This window comes from Giraffa tippelskirchi, chromosome 10 (assembly GCF_054371585.1).
Source record: "Giraffa tippelskirchi isolate mGirTip1 chromosome 10, T2T-mGirTip1v1.2.pri, whole genome shotgun sequence".
In the NCBI taxonomy this organism is placed as follows: Eukaryota; Metazoa; Chordata; class Mammalia; order Artiodactyla; family Giraffidae; genus Giraffa; species Giraffa tippelskirchi.
In genome coordinates, this window is record NC_137284.1 from 90,948,102 (window position 1) to 90,962,900 (window position 14,799).

Genomic DNA, 14,799 nt, shown 5'->3' on the forward strand with positions numbered 1-14,799 from the left:
TAAAAAGTGATCCTACCATGACTAGAGCTAGTGATTCACTTGTATATGCTAAAAAAAAAAAAAAAAAAAAAGACATATTGAGTAATATTATATAACTTTTATTTCTACTGCCCATGAAAGTAACTAGCAGACCCTTTCAACATTTCTACAATACATCTCTCTTATTTCTAAATCTTCTTTTAAATGAATCTCCTTTTCCTCAGGCATAATTAAAGAAAAAACTATAGCTTTTGTCAGTTCATCTTATCAATTTTTACTTTTTTCTAGTTTTATTGAGATATAATTCCATACACCACTGTATTAGATGTATAACACAACCATTTGATATACGTATGTGTTGCAAAATGATTACTGTAATAAGTTTAGTTAACATCTATCACCTCACATAGTTACTAATTTTTTTCTTGTGATGAGAACTTTTAAGATCTACTCGTTTAGCAAGTTTCAAATATAAAATACAGTATCGTTAACTATCGTCATGCTACACATTATATCCCCAGAACTTTATCTTGTAAGTGAATAGGTTGTGCCTTTTGATAACTCAACCCATTTTGCCCACCCCTTTCTCCCCATCTTTGGCAAACACCAATCTGTTCACTGTATCTATAAGTTTGGATTTTTTCAAGGCCCATCCACGTTGTCACAAATGGTAGAATTTCCTTATTTTTTATGGCTAAAGACATTCCATTGTATGTATCACATTTTCTTTTTCATACATTCACACACTGATGGACACTCTCATTGTTTCCATGTCTGGGTTGTTGCAAATAAGGCTGCCACAAACGTGGGTGGTACATATATATTTTCAAGAAAGTGATTTCATTTTTTTCAGATATATACCCAGAAGTAAAATTGTTGGATAGTATGGAATTTATTTTTAATTTTTTGAGAAACCTCTATATAGTTTTTCATAGTAGATACACTAGTTTACATTCCCAAGAACAGTGCATAAGATATCCTTTCTCCACATCCTTGGCAATATTGTTATTTCTTATTTTCAATAATAGCCACTCTAATATGTGTGAGATGACATCTTCTTGTGGTTTTGATTTGCCATTTCCTTGATGATTAGTGATGCTGAGCATCTTTTCATGTACCTGAGAGAGTCAATTCCTAGGCAGATTGATAAGAAGTCTAGGGTCCCCAAGGAGGAGAAAGGGGTCTGGGGTTCTCAAAGTGGAGATTGGGGGTCTGGAATTCTCAAGGAGGAGAAAAGGACAAACTTTTTTTCCTCTGAATTCCTTAGTCTTAGTCAGTTACACTACTCAGTTTAAACTCTGTACTAGGGATTATTCAACAACAATGTATCCTGCTAGAGGACAGTTTCTCCTTCCTGAAAACCTTCTGACTAATCCTGATATCTTAGAATGTATATTATGGGAGTGGGTCTGGAGGATCTTTCTGTTGTTAAATTTTAATCTTGTTATCCTAAAATGTAAATTGTGGGCGTAGGTCTGGTAAAATTTTCACAAACTTGAGACATTCTTTTGATTCACTGTAATAACTAATTAAAAGGTATATAACCCCATTGCTAACACTAGCAAGGGGGTACTCTTTCTGCCCCCTTTTGATGTCTATGTCAGAAGCTTTCTCTATCCCTTTTATACTTTAATAAAACTCTATTGCACAAAAGCTCTGAGCGATCAAGCCTCGTCTCTGGCCCTGGATTGAATTCTTCTCTTCCGGAGGCAAAGAATCCCGGCGGCTTTTCGTGGGTCAGCAACAACCTTTCATACCTGTTCGGTATCTCCATGTCTTCTTTGGTAAAATGTCTATTTATACTCTTTGCCCATTTTCAAAATCAAAATGTTTAGGTTTTTCTGGGCTATTGAATTGTTTGAGTTCTTTATACATTTTGGATATTAACATTTTATTAGAGGATTTGTAAATATTTTCTCCCATTCTGTAGATTGTGTTTCTATTTTGTTGATAGTTTTCTTTGCTGTGCATAAGCTTTGTAGTTTAATATAGTCCCACTTGAGATTTTTTTTTTGCTATTATTGCCTTTGATTTTGGTGTCAAATTTAAAAAATTATTGGCAAGACAGATGTAAAGGAGCTAAGTTTTCATCTAGGAGTTTTATGGCTTCAGGTCTTATGTTCAAGTCTCTGATCCATTAGGGGTTAATTTTTTGTGTATGGTTTAAGATAGTGGTCCAGTTTTTGTCTTTAGTGTGTGGCTGTTGTTATTCAGTTGGTCAGTTGTGTCCAACTCTTTGTGATTCCATGGACTCTACCATGCCAGGCTTCCTTGTTCTTCACTAACTCCTGGAGTTTTCTCAAACTCATGTCCATTGAGTTGATGATGCTATCCAACCATTTCATCCTCTGTAACCCCCTTCTCCTCCTGCCCTCAACCTTTCCCAGCTTCAGGGTCTTTTCCAATGAATCTGCTCTTTGCATCAGGTGGCCAAAGTACTGAAGCTTCAGCTTCAGCATCAGTCCTTCCAATGAACATTCAGGGTTGATTTCCCTTAGGATTGACTTGTTTGATTTCCTTGCTGTCCAAGGGACTCTCAAGAGTCTTTTCCAGCACTACAGTTTGAAAGCATCAATTATTTGGTGCTCAGTCTTCTTTATGGTCCAACTCTCACATGACTACTGGAAAAACCATAGCTCTGACTAGACAGACCTTTGTCAGCAAGGTAATGTCTGTGCTTTTTAATACACTGTCTAGGTTTGTCCTAGCTTTCTTCCAAGGAACAAGTGTCTTTTAATTTTATGATGGCAGTCACCAGATCTGCAGTGATTTTGGAGCCCCCCAAAATAAAATCTGTCACTGTTTCCATTGTTTCCCCATCTATTTGCCATGAAGTGATGGGACCAGATGCCATGATCTTCGTTTTTTGAATGTTGAGTTTTAAGCCAGCTTTTTCACTCTCCTCATTCACCTTCATCAAGAATCTCTTTAGTTCTTCATTTTCTGCCATTAGGGTGGTATCATCTGCATATCTAAGGTTATTGATACTTCTCCTGACAATACTGATTCCACTTAGAGCTTCATCCAGCCCAGCATTTTGCATGATGTACTCTGCATATAAGTTAAATAAGCAGGGTGACAATATACAGCCTTGATGTACTCCTTTCTCCAATTTGGAACCAATCCATTTTTCCATGTCTGGTTCTAACTGTTGCTTCTTGACCTGCATATGGGGTTCTCAGGAGGCAGGTAAGGTGGTCTGGTATTCCCATCTCTTGAAAAATTTTCCACCATTTGCTGTGATCCATACAGTCAAAGGCTTTAGTGTACTCAATGAAGCAGAAGTAGATGTTTTTCTGGAATTCTCTTGCTTTTCCTATGATCCAACAGGTATTGGCAATTTGATCTCTGGTTTCTCTGTCTTTTCTAAATCTAGCTCATACATCTGGAAGTTCACAGTTCATGTACTGTTGAAGTCTAGCTTGAAGGATTTTGAGCATTACCTTGCTAGCATATGAAATGTGTGCAACTGTACAGTAGTTTGAACATTCTTTGGCATTACCCTTCTTTGGCACTAGAATGAAAACTGACCTTTTCCAGTCCTGTGGCCACTGCTAAGTTTTCCAAATTTGCTGGCATATTGAGTGCAGCACTTTTTTCCCAATTACTGAAGTGACTGCCCTTTCCCCACATGTTCTTGTCTCTTTTGTCAAAAATTAAATTATATATGCATTGGTTTACTTCTGGGCTCTCATTTCTGTTCTGTATTGATCTATGTGTTGTTTTTTCATGCCATTACCACACTGTTTTGATTACTATAACTTTGTAAAATTGTTTGAAATCAGGGAGTGTGATACTTTCTGCTTTGTTCTTTCTCAAGATTGCCTATTTGAAGTCTTTTGTGGTTTTTATATGATAGAACTGCTTGTTCTATTTCTGTGAAAAATGAGATTAGAATTTTGATAGGGATTGCATATTGAATCCGAAGATGGCTTTGGGTTGTATAGACATTATATTAATCATCCCAGTCCATGAGCACAGAATATATTTTCATTTATCTGTGTCTTTTCAATTTCTTTCATCAGTGTCTTACAGTTTTAAATATACAGATCTTTCACTTCCTTGCTTAAACTTATTAATAGATATTTTATTTTTTCTGATGCAATTATAAATGCAATCATCTTCTTTTCTTTTGGGCAGTTCATTGTTAATAAATATAAATGCTATTACTTTTTGTTTATTAATTTTGTATCCTGCAACTTTGCTGAATCTGTTTATTAGTTCTAACAACTTTGGTGGAATCTTTCATTTTTCTACATATAGTAAAATCACATCATCTGCAAATAAAGACTGTTTTAATTATTCCTCTCGGATTTGGAGACTTTTGTTTTTCTTGCCTAACTGCTCTAGCTAGGAATTTCAGGACAACTTTGAATAAAAGTAGTGCGAGTGGGCATCCTTGTCTTATTCTTGATGTTAGAGGAGATGCATTCAGCCTTTCATCACTGAGTAGGCTTGTCATATATGGCTTTAATTATGTTGAGATTATGTTCCCTTTATGGGCTTCCCTGGTACTGCAAAATTCAGACTTAAATTGAAGAAAGTAGGAAAAACCACTAGATGATTCACATATGACCTAAATCAGATCCCTTACGATTATACAGTGGAAGTGACACATAGATTCAAGGGATTACATCTGATAGAGTGCCTGAAGAACTATGGACAGAGGTTTGTAACACTGTACAGGTGGCAGTGATCAAAACAATTCCCAAGAAAAAGAAATGCAAAAAGGCAAAGTGGTTGTCTGAGGAGGCCTTACAAATAGCTGAGAAGAGAAGAGAAGTGAAAGGCAAGGAGAAAAGGGACGATATATCCATCTGAATGCAGAATGCCAAAGAATACCAAGGAGAGAGAAGAAAACCTTTCCCAGTGATCAATGCAACAGAGGAACAGAAATGCAACATAAACAGAGGAAAAGAATAGAATGGGAAAGACTAGAGATCTCTTCAAGAAAATTAGCGATACCAAGGGAACATTTCATACAAAGATGGGCTCAATAAAGGACAGAAATGGTATGGACTTAACAGAAGCAGAAGATAAGAAGAGGTGGCAAGAATACACAGAAGAACTATACAAAAAGGATCTAAGTGACCCAGATAACGACGATGGTGTGATCACTCACCTAGAGCCAGATATCCTGGAGTATGAAGTCAAGTGGGCCTTAGGAAGCATCACTACAAACAAAGCTAGTGGAGGTGATGGAATTACAGTTGAGCTATTTCAAATCCTAAAAGATGATGCTGTGAAAATGCTGCACTCAATATGCCAGGATATTTGGAAAACTCAGCAGTGGCCACAGGACTGGAAAAGGTCAGTTTTCATTCCAATCCCAAAGAAAGGCAATGCCAAAGAATGCTCAAACTACCACACAATTGCACCCATCTCATACGCAAGCAAAGTAATGGCCAAAATTCTTCAAGTGAAGCTTCAACAGTAAGTAAACAGAGAACTTCCAGATGTTCAAGCTGGATTCAGAAAAGGCAGAGAAATCAGAGATGACATTGCCAACAACCATTGGATCATCAAAAAAGCAAAAGAGTTCTCGAAAAACATCTACATCTGCTTCACTGACTACACTAAAGGCTTTGACTGTGTGGATCACAGCAAATGGTGGAAAATTCTTCAAGAGATGGGAATAGCAGACCACCTGACCTTCCTCCTGAGAAACCTGTACGCAGGTCGAGAAGGAACAGTTAGAATCAGATATGGAGCAACGGACTGGTTCCAAATTGGGAAAGGAGTACTTCAAGGCTGTATATTGTCACCCTGCTTATTTAAGTTATATGCATAGTATATCATGTGAAATCTGGGCTGGATGAAGCACAAGCTGGAATCAATATTGTTGGGAGAAATATCAATAACTTTAGATATGCAGATGACACCACCCTTATGGCAGAAAGTGAAGAGGAATTTAAGAGCTTCTTGATAAAAGTGAAAGAGGAGAGTGAAAAAGTTGACTTAAAACTCAACAGTCAAAAAACCAATATCATGGCATTTGGTCACATCACTTCATGGGAAATAGATGGAGAAACAATGGAAACAGTGACAGCCTTTATTTTCTTGGACTCCAAAATCACTGCAGATGGTAACTGCAGCCATGAAATTAAAAGACACTTGCTCCTAGGCAGAAAAGCTATGACCAACCTAGACAGCCTATTAAAAAGCATAGACATTACTTTGCCAACAAACTGTATAGTCAAAGCTATGGTTTTTTGAGCAGTCATGTATGGATGTGAGAGTTGGAGTATAAAGAAGGATGAGTGTGAAGAATCAATGCTTTTGAATTGTGGTGTTGGAGAAGACTCTTGAGTCTCTTCGACTGCTAGAAGATCAAATCAGTCAATTCTAAAGGAAATCAACCCTGAATATTCATTGGAAGGACTGATGCTGAATCTGAGGCTCCAATACTTTGGCCACCTGATGTGAAGAACCTACTCATTAGAAAAGACCCTGATGCTGTGAAAGACTGAAGGCAGGAGAAGGGGATGACAGAGGACGAGATGGTTGGATGGCATCACCAACTCAATGGACTTGAGTTAGAGCAAGCTCCGGAAAATGGTAAAGGACAGGGAGGCCTAGTGTGCTGCAGTCCATGGAGTGCAGAGTCAGATATGACTGAGCGACTGAACAATAAGAACTGGTAGCTCAGCTGGTAAAGAATCTGCCTGCAGTATGGGAGACCTGGGTTAGATTCCTAGGTTGGGAAGACCCTCTGGAGGAAGGCATGGCAACCCACTCCAATACTCGTGCCTGGAGAACCCCCATGGACAGAGGAGTTTGGCCAGCCACAGTCCTTGGGGTTGCATCAAGCCGGACAAGACTGAGTAACTAAGCACAGCAGAGCAGCATGCTCCCTTTGTACCTACTTCGTTGAGAGGGTTTGTTTTTGTATTTGTTTTTAATTAAAAATGGATATTGAATATTGACAAATGGTTTTTTTTTTTTGGATCTATTGAGATGGTCATGTGATTTTTATCTTTCATTTTGTTAATGTGTTATATCACTTGATTGATTTTCATATGTGGACTCACCTTTGCATCCCAGGAATAAATCCAGCTTGATTATAATACATATTCTTTTAATGTGTTGTTAGATTAGATTTGCTAATATTTTATTGAGAATTTTTGCATCTATATTTATCAGGAATTTTGGCCTGTAATTTTCTTTTCTCATTACATTCTTGCTTAGTTTTGGAGTCAGAGTTGTGCTGGCCTTATAAAATGTGTTTGGAAGTATTCCCTTCTCTTTTACTTTTTGGAGAAGTTTAAGAAGAATCAGCATTAATTCTAGAATGTCTAAGAATTAGACACCAGTGAAGTCTTCTGCTCCTAGGCTTTTGTTTTCTGGGAGGTTTTTGATTACTAATTCAGTCTCCTTACTAGTAATCAGTCTGCTCAGATTTTCTATTTCATCATGATGCAGTCTTGGTAGATTGTACGTTTCTAGGAATTCCTCCATTTCTTCTAGATTGTTCAATTTGTTGGCATATAATTGTTCTTAATAGCCTCTTATGATTCTTTACTGTTCTGTAGTGTCAGTTGTAATGTTTCCTTTTTTATTTCTAATTTTATTTGAGCCTTCTCTCTTTTCTTTGTAAGTCTAGTTAAAAATTTGTCTATTTTGTTTATTTTTTTTAGAAAACCACCTCTTAGATTCACTGATCTTTTATACTATCTTTTTAGTCTCTGTTGCATTTATTTCCACTCTGATCTTTGTTATTCCTTTCCTTCTATTAACTTTGACATTATTTTGTCCTTCTTTATCTAGTTCCTTGAAGTACAAAGCTAGGTTTGACATCTTTCTTATTTCTTAATGTAGTCTTTTATTACTATGAACTTCTCTCTTAGAACTGCTTCGGATCCATCCCTCTGTTTTTCTCTTTGCCATGTTGCAAGCTTGCACAATCTTAGTTCTCCAACCAGGGACTGAACCTGGGCCCTTGATAGCCAGTGTGGATTCCTAAGCAATCGACCTCTAGGGAATTCCCATTCCATATGTTTTGTTATGTTGTGTTTCCATTTTCATTTGTCTCAAGACATTCTTTAATGTTTCAACCCATTGTTCAGTAGCACATTGTTTAATCTCCACGTTTGTGGATTTTCCAGTTTACTTCTTGTAATTGATTTCTAGTTTCATACCATTGCGGTTAGAAAAATTGCTCCACGTGACTTCAGACTTCTTAAATTTGTTAGGGCTTGTTTTGTGGCTTAACATATGCTTAACCTGGAGAATGTACCATGTGCACTTGAGAAGAATATGCAGTCTTCTACTTTTGGATGCAATGTTTCATAAATGTCTGTTAAATCTATCTGGTGTAACTTGTCTTTTAAGTTCAATGTTTTCTTATTGATATTCTACATGAATCCAATATTGAAAGTAGAGAACTGAGTCCATTCCTATTATTGTATAGCTGTTGATTTTTCCCTTCATGTCTGTTAATATTTGCTTTATATATTCAGGTGCTCCTATGTTGGGGTGCATAAATATTTACAAATGTTTCATAGTCTTGTTGGGCTAGTAACTTTATCATTATGTAACACCTATCTTTATCTTTTATTAGAGTCTTTGCTTTAAGTCTATTTTGTCTTATATAAGTATAGCTACTCCTGCTTTATTCTGGCTTCTGTTTGTATGGAATATCTTTTCCCATCCCTTTGAGTTTGTGTGCTATCTTAAAGCTGAAGTGAGACTCTTGAAGGCAGTATATAGTTGGGTCTTGTTTCTTTTAATCCATTCAGCCACTCTGGCTTTTGATTGGAGAATTCAGTCCATTTCATTCAAAATGATTTTTGAAAGGTTTGGACTTACTAAAACTTACTATTGTCATTGTGTTAATTGTTTTCTGGTTGTAATTTCTTTCTTTTGTAATTTTGTAATTCATTTCTTCCTTTCTTCCCTTGCTCTTTTTCTTCATGATTTGATGATTTCCTGTAGTGATATGCTAGGTTCCATTCTCTTTTATCTTTTGTGTATCTATTCTAGGTTTTTACTTTGCAGCTACCATGAGGTTTATATAAAATATCTTACATATATAACTCTCCATTTTAAGTTGATAACAACTTAAGTCAAACGAATACTAAAGCTCTACATTTTTAACTTCCCCCACCATGTTTCATGTTTTGGGGTCATAATTTACATATTTTTTATCTTGTCTGTTAACAAATTATTGTAATTATAATTATTTTTACCACTTTTGTTTTCTATCCTTTATACTAGATTTATAAGTGATTTACCTACCACCACTACAACATAAGGCTTCCCAGGTGGCTAAAGAACCAACCCTCCAATGCAGGAGACATAAGAGAGATGGGTTTGATCCTTGGATCAGGAAGATCCCCTGGAGGAAGGCATGGCAACCCACTCCAGTATTCTTGCCTAGAGAAACCCATGGACAGAGGAGCCTGGTGGGCTATGGTCCATAGTTGTCGCAAAGAGTTGGACACAACTGAAATGACTTAGCAAGCACGCAAATACTACAACATGAGAGTGTTTTGAATTTAACTATATATTTACTTTTACCAGTGAGATTTATTCTATTACATGTTTTCCTGTTATCAATTAGAGCCATTTTGTTTCAGCTTGAAGATGCTCCTTTAACACATTTCCTGTAAAGCCCATCTAGTTGTGCTGAACTCCTTTAGCCTTTGGTTGTCTGGAAAACTCTTCATGTCTTCTACTAAAACCAACTGCCAATTCTAATATGCTATAAGGACCATCCTCTCACAGTTTGAAACTAAACACATTTTGAAACTAAAACTCTACATTAAAAAAAAGTAAAACTCTGCATAATAAACAGCAATTCCTTCCCACCTGTACACTTAGCTAGTCTACTAAATAAGACAGAGGAATGTAAATGTGCCTTGGTATTATCTCTAATAGTATTGGTCAATTCACCTTTAATAAATATCAATTAAAATAATTCCCTTAGTGATCGTAAAACATATGGAAGGGGCTTTAAAGACTATCTTTAGAACATAAAACAGACAGAGGTTCTGATTTCAGAGGCTACGTATGGAAGAAAGGAAAGTACTACGAATAATTAAAAGCAATTCATTTCCACATGGAAAAACATGCTCTAATATGACATACTGTAAAGTGATTTATAGCATATTGACTGTAGTTCTTCTAATGAAAAAGCAATTGTCCAGGTTTTCCCTAGAGAACACTCTCAGTAACAGGAATCCATGTCCGTGGAAAGTCATGAGTTAGAAAATGAGAACCAAATGAACTCACAGCTGGGAAAAGCCAACAATAATTAATTTAACACCAGTCATTTGTGGCAAACATGTATACATTTCAAAATTTCCCTTGAGAGAAGCAAGGTCATTGAAGGCCAGAGGCCACATATTTGAACATGTTCAAAAAATTTTTACTTAATAAGATAACATGCTCCAAAGGTTTTACATTAAAAAAGAAAAAAAAAACAAAAACTTGTTTTAGGACTAGGGAGTTACGATAAATAGTTGGTCAATATCATCATCTGAATTTTAATATTGTAATAAGTGTTTCTGAAAAACATCACTAAAATTAGTTCACATTGAACTTGGACAATATATTCCTCAACAGCAGCAGAGAGAAAACGGTGTCATTAAAAGGGGCTTTATTCTGATTCATTGGCTAAGAAAATGGGAACAGTTTGAAACCTTCCATGTTGTTTCATTTTAATGAGTAGAGAGCATTTTTCATGTCCTTATTAAAGCGGTTAATGTGTTTTTCTAGTCTCATTATCACCACTAGAGTATACTCTCTGTTGTTTCATAACCAGGACAACTCCTTTTCGTTTCAGAGAAGATCAGAAAGTCGAATCTGATTGCTCACATGTGGCTGTTAATAAAACTCCTATGGCGTTGCTCAAGGTGCCCACGGGGATTGTACAATTATTTATATTTTCTTATGGCTTTCTATAATTACTGTGATTGTACTTTCACAAAGTAAATGTATCTCCACCAATTAAAGCAGTGGTGGGTTAAGAATATTCATCAGGCTTGTGTGAAAGAATATTGTTCTTAGGGTTTTGATCAAAGCACAGAAATTAAACTGCTGTTATCATGCATTCAACTCAAGTGTTAAATTAAAATGCTCAGCAACTTTGGCATTTATTTGAGCAGATGTTAACTATTTATGAAAAAATAAACATGATACAGGACTTGCATTCGTGATATGATTCTTTGTTGTATTAGAAGTGCTGGAAAGAAAAACTGCTACACAATCTTGGGGGATACAGTTTATGATATAAGATCAATTTGGATGGTGGTTAATTCAGGTCAATTTAAAATGTCAGAATCATAAAATTCCAAGAACTCTCATTTTGCTTTACATCTTTGTATCTTATTTGCTTCACCCCTTTATTTTCTTTGAAGACTCTGGGACTAAGAAAGAACATGCACAAAAACAAGCATCTGAGGCTATCAACTAGAAAATACACAATATAACCTTTTATATTTTGTCATATAGAAATTTCATTTTATCTAGTTGGACAGTGCTCACAGCAAAAGTGATCAGCTGTACTTCCATTCCATTAGCTGTCATTTTGATGCTAGAATTTTAGCCTGCTGTGTGTGAGATGTGACTGTCCATGCACAGTTCCCATCAAAGGTAATTTTATGTGCAATGGTGTGTAAAATTTACCTCTAATTATGATAAGGTCACTGATGGGTCATTTATGATATGCTCTCTGGAGACAATTGCAGTGAATAGCTTTTGGTGCGATTCATCTGGAGAAATTAAATTGGTCTGACCATGACTCAAGAGAAAGTGAAAGACTCAGAAAATTATTCTTCAATCATGTTTAAAGTTCTAAGGGAACCCAGAGAGGGGTAGTATGCACAGTGGTGAAGGCTGTGAGTTTTGAGATTTTACAGACCTGAGTTTTAATGTAGCATCTCTAAGCCTGGAAACTCCTACCTGATCTGGCTTCTGCACATCTCTTGGCTTCCATTTCTGACATTTGCTCCCTCATCCCTGAGGCGCCAGCACCACTGGCATCCTTCCTGATTTTTTTTTTTTTTTCCTTAGAGCTAATACTTTATTTTATTTTATTTTTTTTGACTCCAAAGTTTATTTATTTATTTTTTTTTATAAATTTATTTATTTTAGTTGGGGGCTAATTACTTTACAATATTGTAGTAGTTTTTGCCATACATTGACATGAATCAGCCATGGGTTTACATGTGTTCCCCTTCCTGGACCCCCCACCCACCTCCCTCCCCATCCCATCCCTCTGGGCCATCCCATTGCCCCGGCCCTGAGCCCTTGTCTCATGCATCGAACATGGAATGGTGTTCTGTTTCACATATGATAATATACATGTTTCAATGCTATTCTCCCAGAACGTCCCACCCTCACCTTCTCCCTCAGAGTCCATAAAATTGTTCTATGCATCTGTGTCTCTTATTCTGTCTCGCATATAGGGTTATCGTTACCATCTTTCAAATTCCATATATATGCATTAGTATACTGTATTGTTGTTTTTCTTTCTGGCTTACTTCACTCTGTATAATGGGCTCCAGTTTCATCCATCTCAGTAGAACTGATTCAAATGTATTTTTTTTAATGGCTGAGTAATATTCCATTGTGTATATGTACCACAGCTTCCTTATCCATTCGTCTGCTGATGGACATCTAGGTTGCTTCCATGTCCTGGCTATTGTAAACAGTGCTGCGATGAACATTGGGGTACACGCGTCTCTTTCGATTCTGGTTTCCTCGGTGTGTATGCCCAGCAGTGGGATTGCTGGGTCATATGGCAGTTCTATTCCCAGTTTTTTAAGGAATCTCCACACTGTTCTCCATAGTGGCTGTACTAGTTGCACTAGTTTGCCTTCCTGATTTTTGAACATGCCATAGTGGCTCACGCTATGGGAGTCTTTGCACTACAAAGGTTCCTGTAGCTGAATGCTCTTCCTTCAGGTCTTCATGTGCCTGGAACTTCCTGTTCTTTTACTTTCCAACTGGTGGAATGCATTGTATCCACTCTCAGAATTACCCAAACACAGCCTCCTCCTAGATATCCAAAGTGGCCACCTCCTGACTCTAGTTAATCACTATTGTGTCATCCTACTGATGTTTCTGAAGTACTAATCATAATCACAGTCTTAAATTATTCATTTACCACTTAATGTATAATTAAGTTTGCATATGATCATAGGGAGAAACAAATCTAAGAATGAAAGGTATCTTGACTAAGAGATTCTACAATCTTGAAACTTCACTGACATTAGCTATACAAGTCACCGGTCCAATCTTGATAAAAGTAATTAGCTTCCAATTAAAATAAATTAATTTTAAAACAAAGGAGATCTTAGTAAACAAATTAGGGATGGAAAAACTTCTTGGACTTTATGTAAGACAGCATGAAAATAAAACATCTCATGAGAAATTTTATTAAAATAGTCATTAAAGTGATTTCAATTTTCACTGTGATCATGATGGACCTCCTTGAAGGGAGAATATGTTAGTCACTTTATTTTTATTTATTTATTTTTTGTACTTCAATTAAGTTTAATTTTTAAAATAGCTACTTTTTTTTTATTTTATGAATTTATTTATTTTAGTTGGGTGTTAGTCACTTTAGATATTAACACTTTGTAAAGACGGTTTTTATATGCAATGGTGGGAAAGTAAAAGTTCAAGATTAATAAATACAGTAAGATTTACCTTTATTTAAATCTATCAGTATTTTGTTTTCAGTCTTCTTTCCCAAGATAACTTACTTATAGACATAATAATGACTTTTCAAATACTTCATGTTCAATTCATACAAAAGACTAAGTGCTAGATGGATTGGAAGGTCATCTTTGTGTTTCAATCTTTAATGCAAAATGTAACAACAACAGGAACAAAGATGAAATCCTTACCAAAGGGTCCAGTCATGGCCACAGTACGGCTGAACATTTCCAAGGTAGAATCCCAGAGACTGAGTGACCTCCACAAGATTGGTAAAGTCGAGACTAATGCTGTTGAAAAGTACAGATGTCATGATAATCTCATCAATAGCCCACACATCCTCTCCCTGGGAAGAATGGTATGGTTGCCACCATCTGAACTGAATTCCAAACTGTCTTGCATCATCAGGTAATTCTACGGAGATTATTCTAAAGCAGAAAACAGAAGTAAAAATTCGGATTATTTTGGTGTCTTAAAATACAAACATTTATAGCAGGATCTTGTTTTTTGCAGTATAATATTTGAAAAAATAATTCTCCCACTATGACAAACATTTTTGAGATTTTCCAGTGTCTTGTCTGACTGAAACAAAGTCTTCTTGATACATCCAAAAATATGACTGCTTTCACTCAGTTGCTCTCAGAGCAACTAACCCAATAAAACACAGTTGTCAATGTGGCAAGATTCGCCTAAGTCTGGTAAAGAATACTGGCAGCTTGTTACACATATTATAGTTTTGGATTGGTAGGAACCATGGCACTTCCTCATCCCCATGAGTTTAGCATAGTGTGCGAGGTCACTTGCTCTGTCATAGTGGCTAGGACAACAAACCTGTATCTGACAAATGGGGAAGAAAATTAAGAATAATATCTAATTTCCAGGAGCAATCATTGTACACAGCAGCAGGAACCATACATTAATTGTCACTGCAATGACATCTGCTTGAAAGCTCCATAAATCACAGTACCATGCTGCTCACATCCATACACAAGGTGAGATGTGAAGTGAATGGCAAATGGAACATTTATCTCCATCAATGTACAATTAAACACCAGGAGAGTTGTCTGTGTTAACGCACACTGAAAAGACTGAATCTTTTTCCTAGTGAGCAAAGAAAAATTCCCTAAGGCAGATAACTAGTTGGATAACTTAGAA

General features: G+C 36.3%; 1 protein-coding gene across 2 annotated transcripts in view; it reads right to left on the reverse strand.

Annotated features, from left to right (window-relative positions):
• The window catches only part of RELN (reelin), a 555,021-nt gene that overhangs the window by 168,975 nt on the left and 371,247 nt on the right, over nt 1–14,799 (reverse strand). For both annotated transcript variants that reach the window (XM_081535825.1, XM_081535826.1), the window contains exon 20: nt 13,836–14,072. In XM_081535825.1, the coding sequence (XP_081391951.1) occupies nt 13,836–14,072 (237 nt within the window). The remainder of the gene's footprint in view (nt 1–13,835; nt 14,073–14,799) is intronic.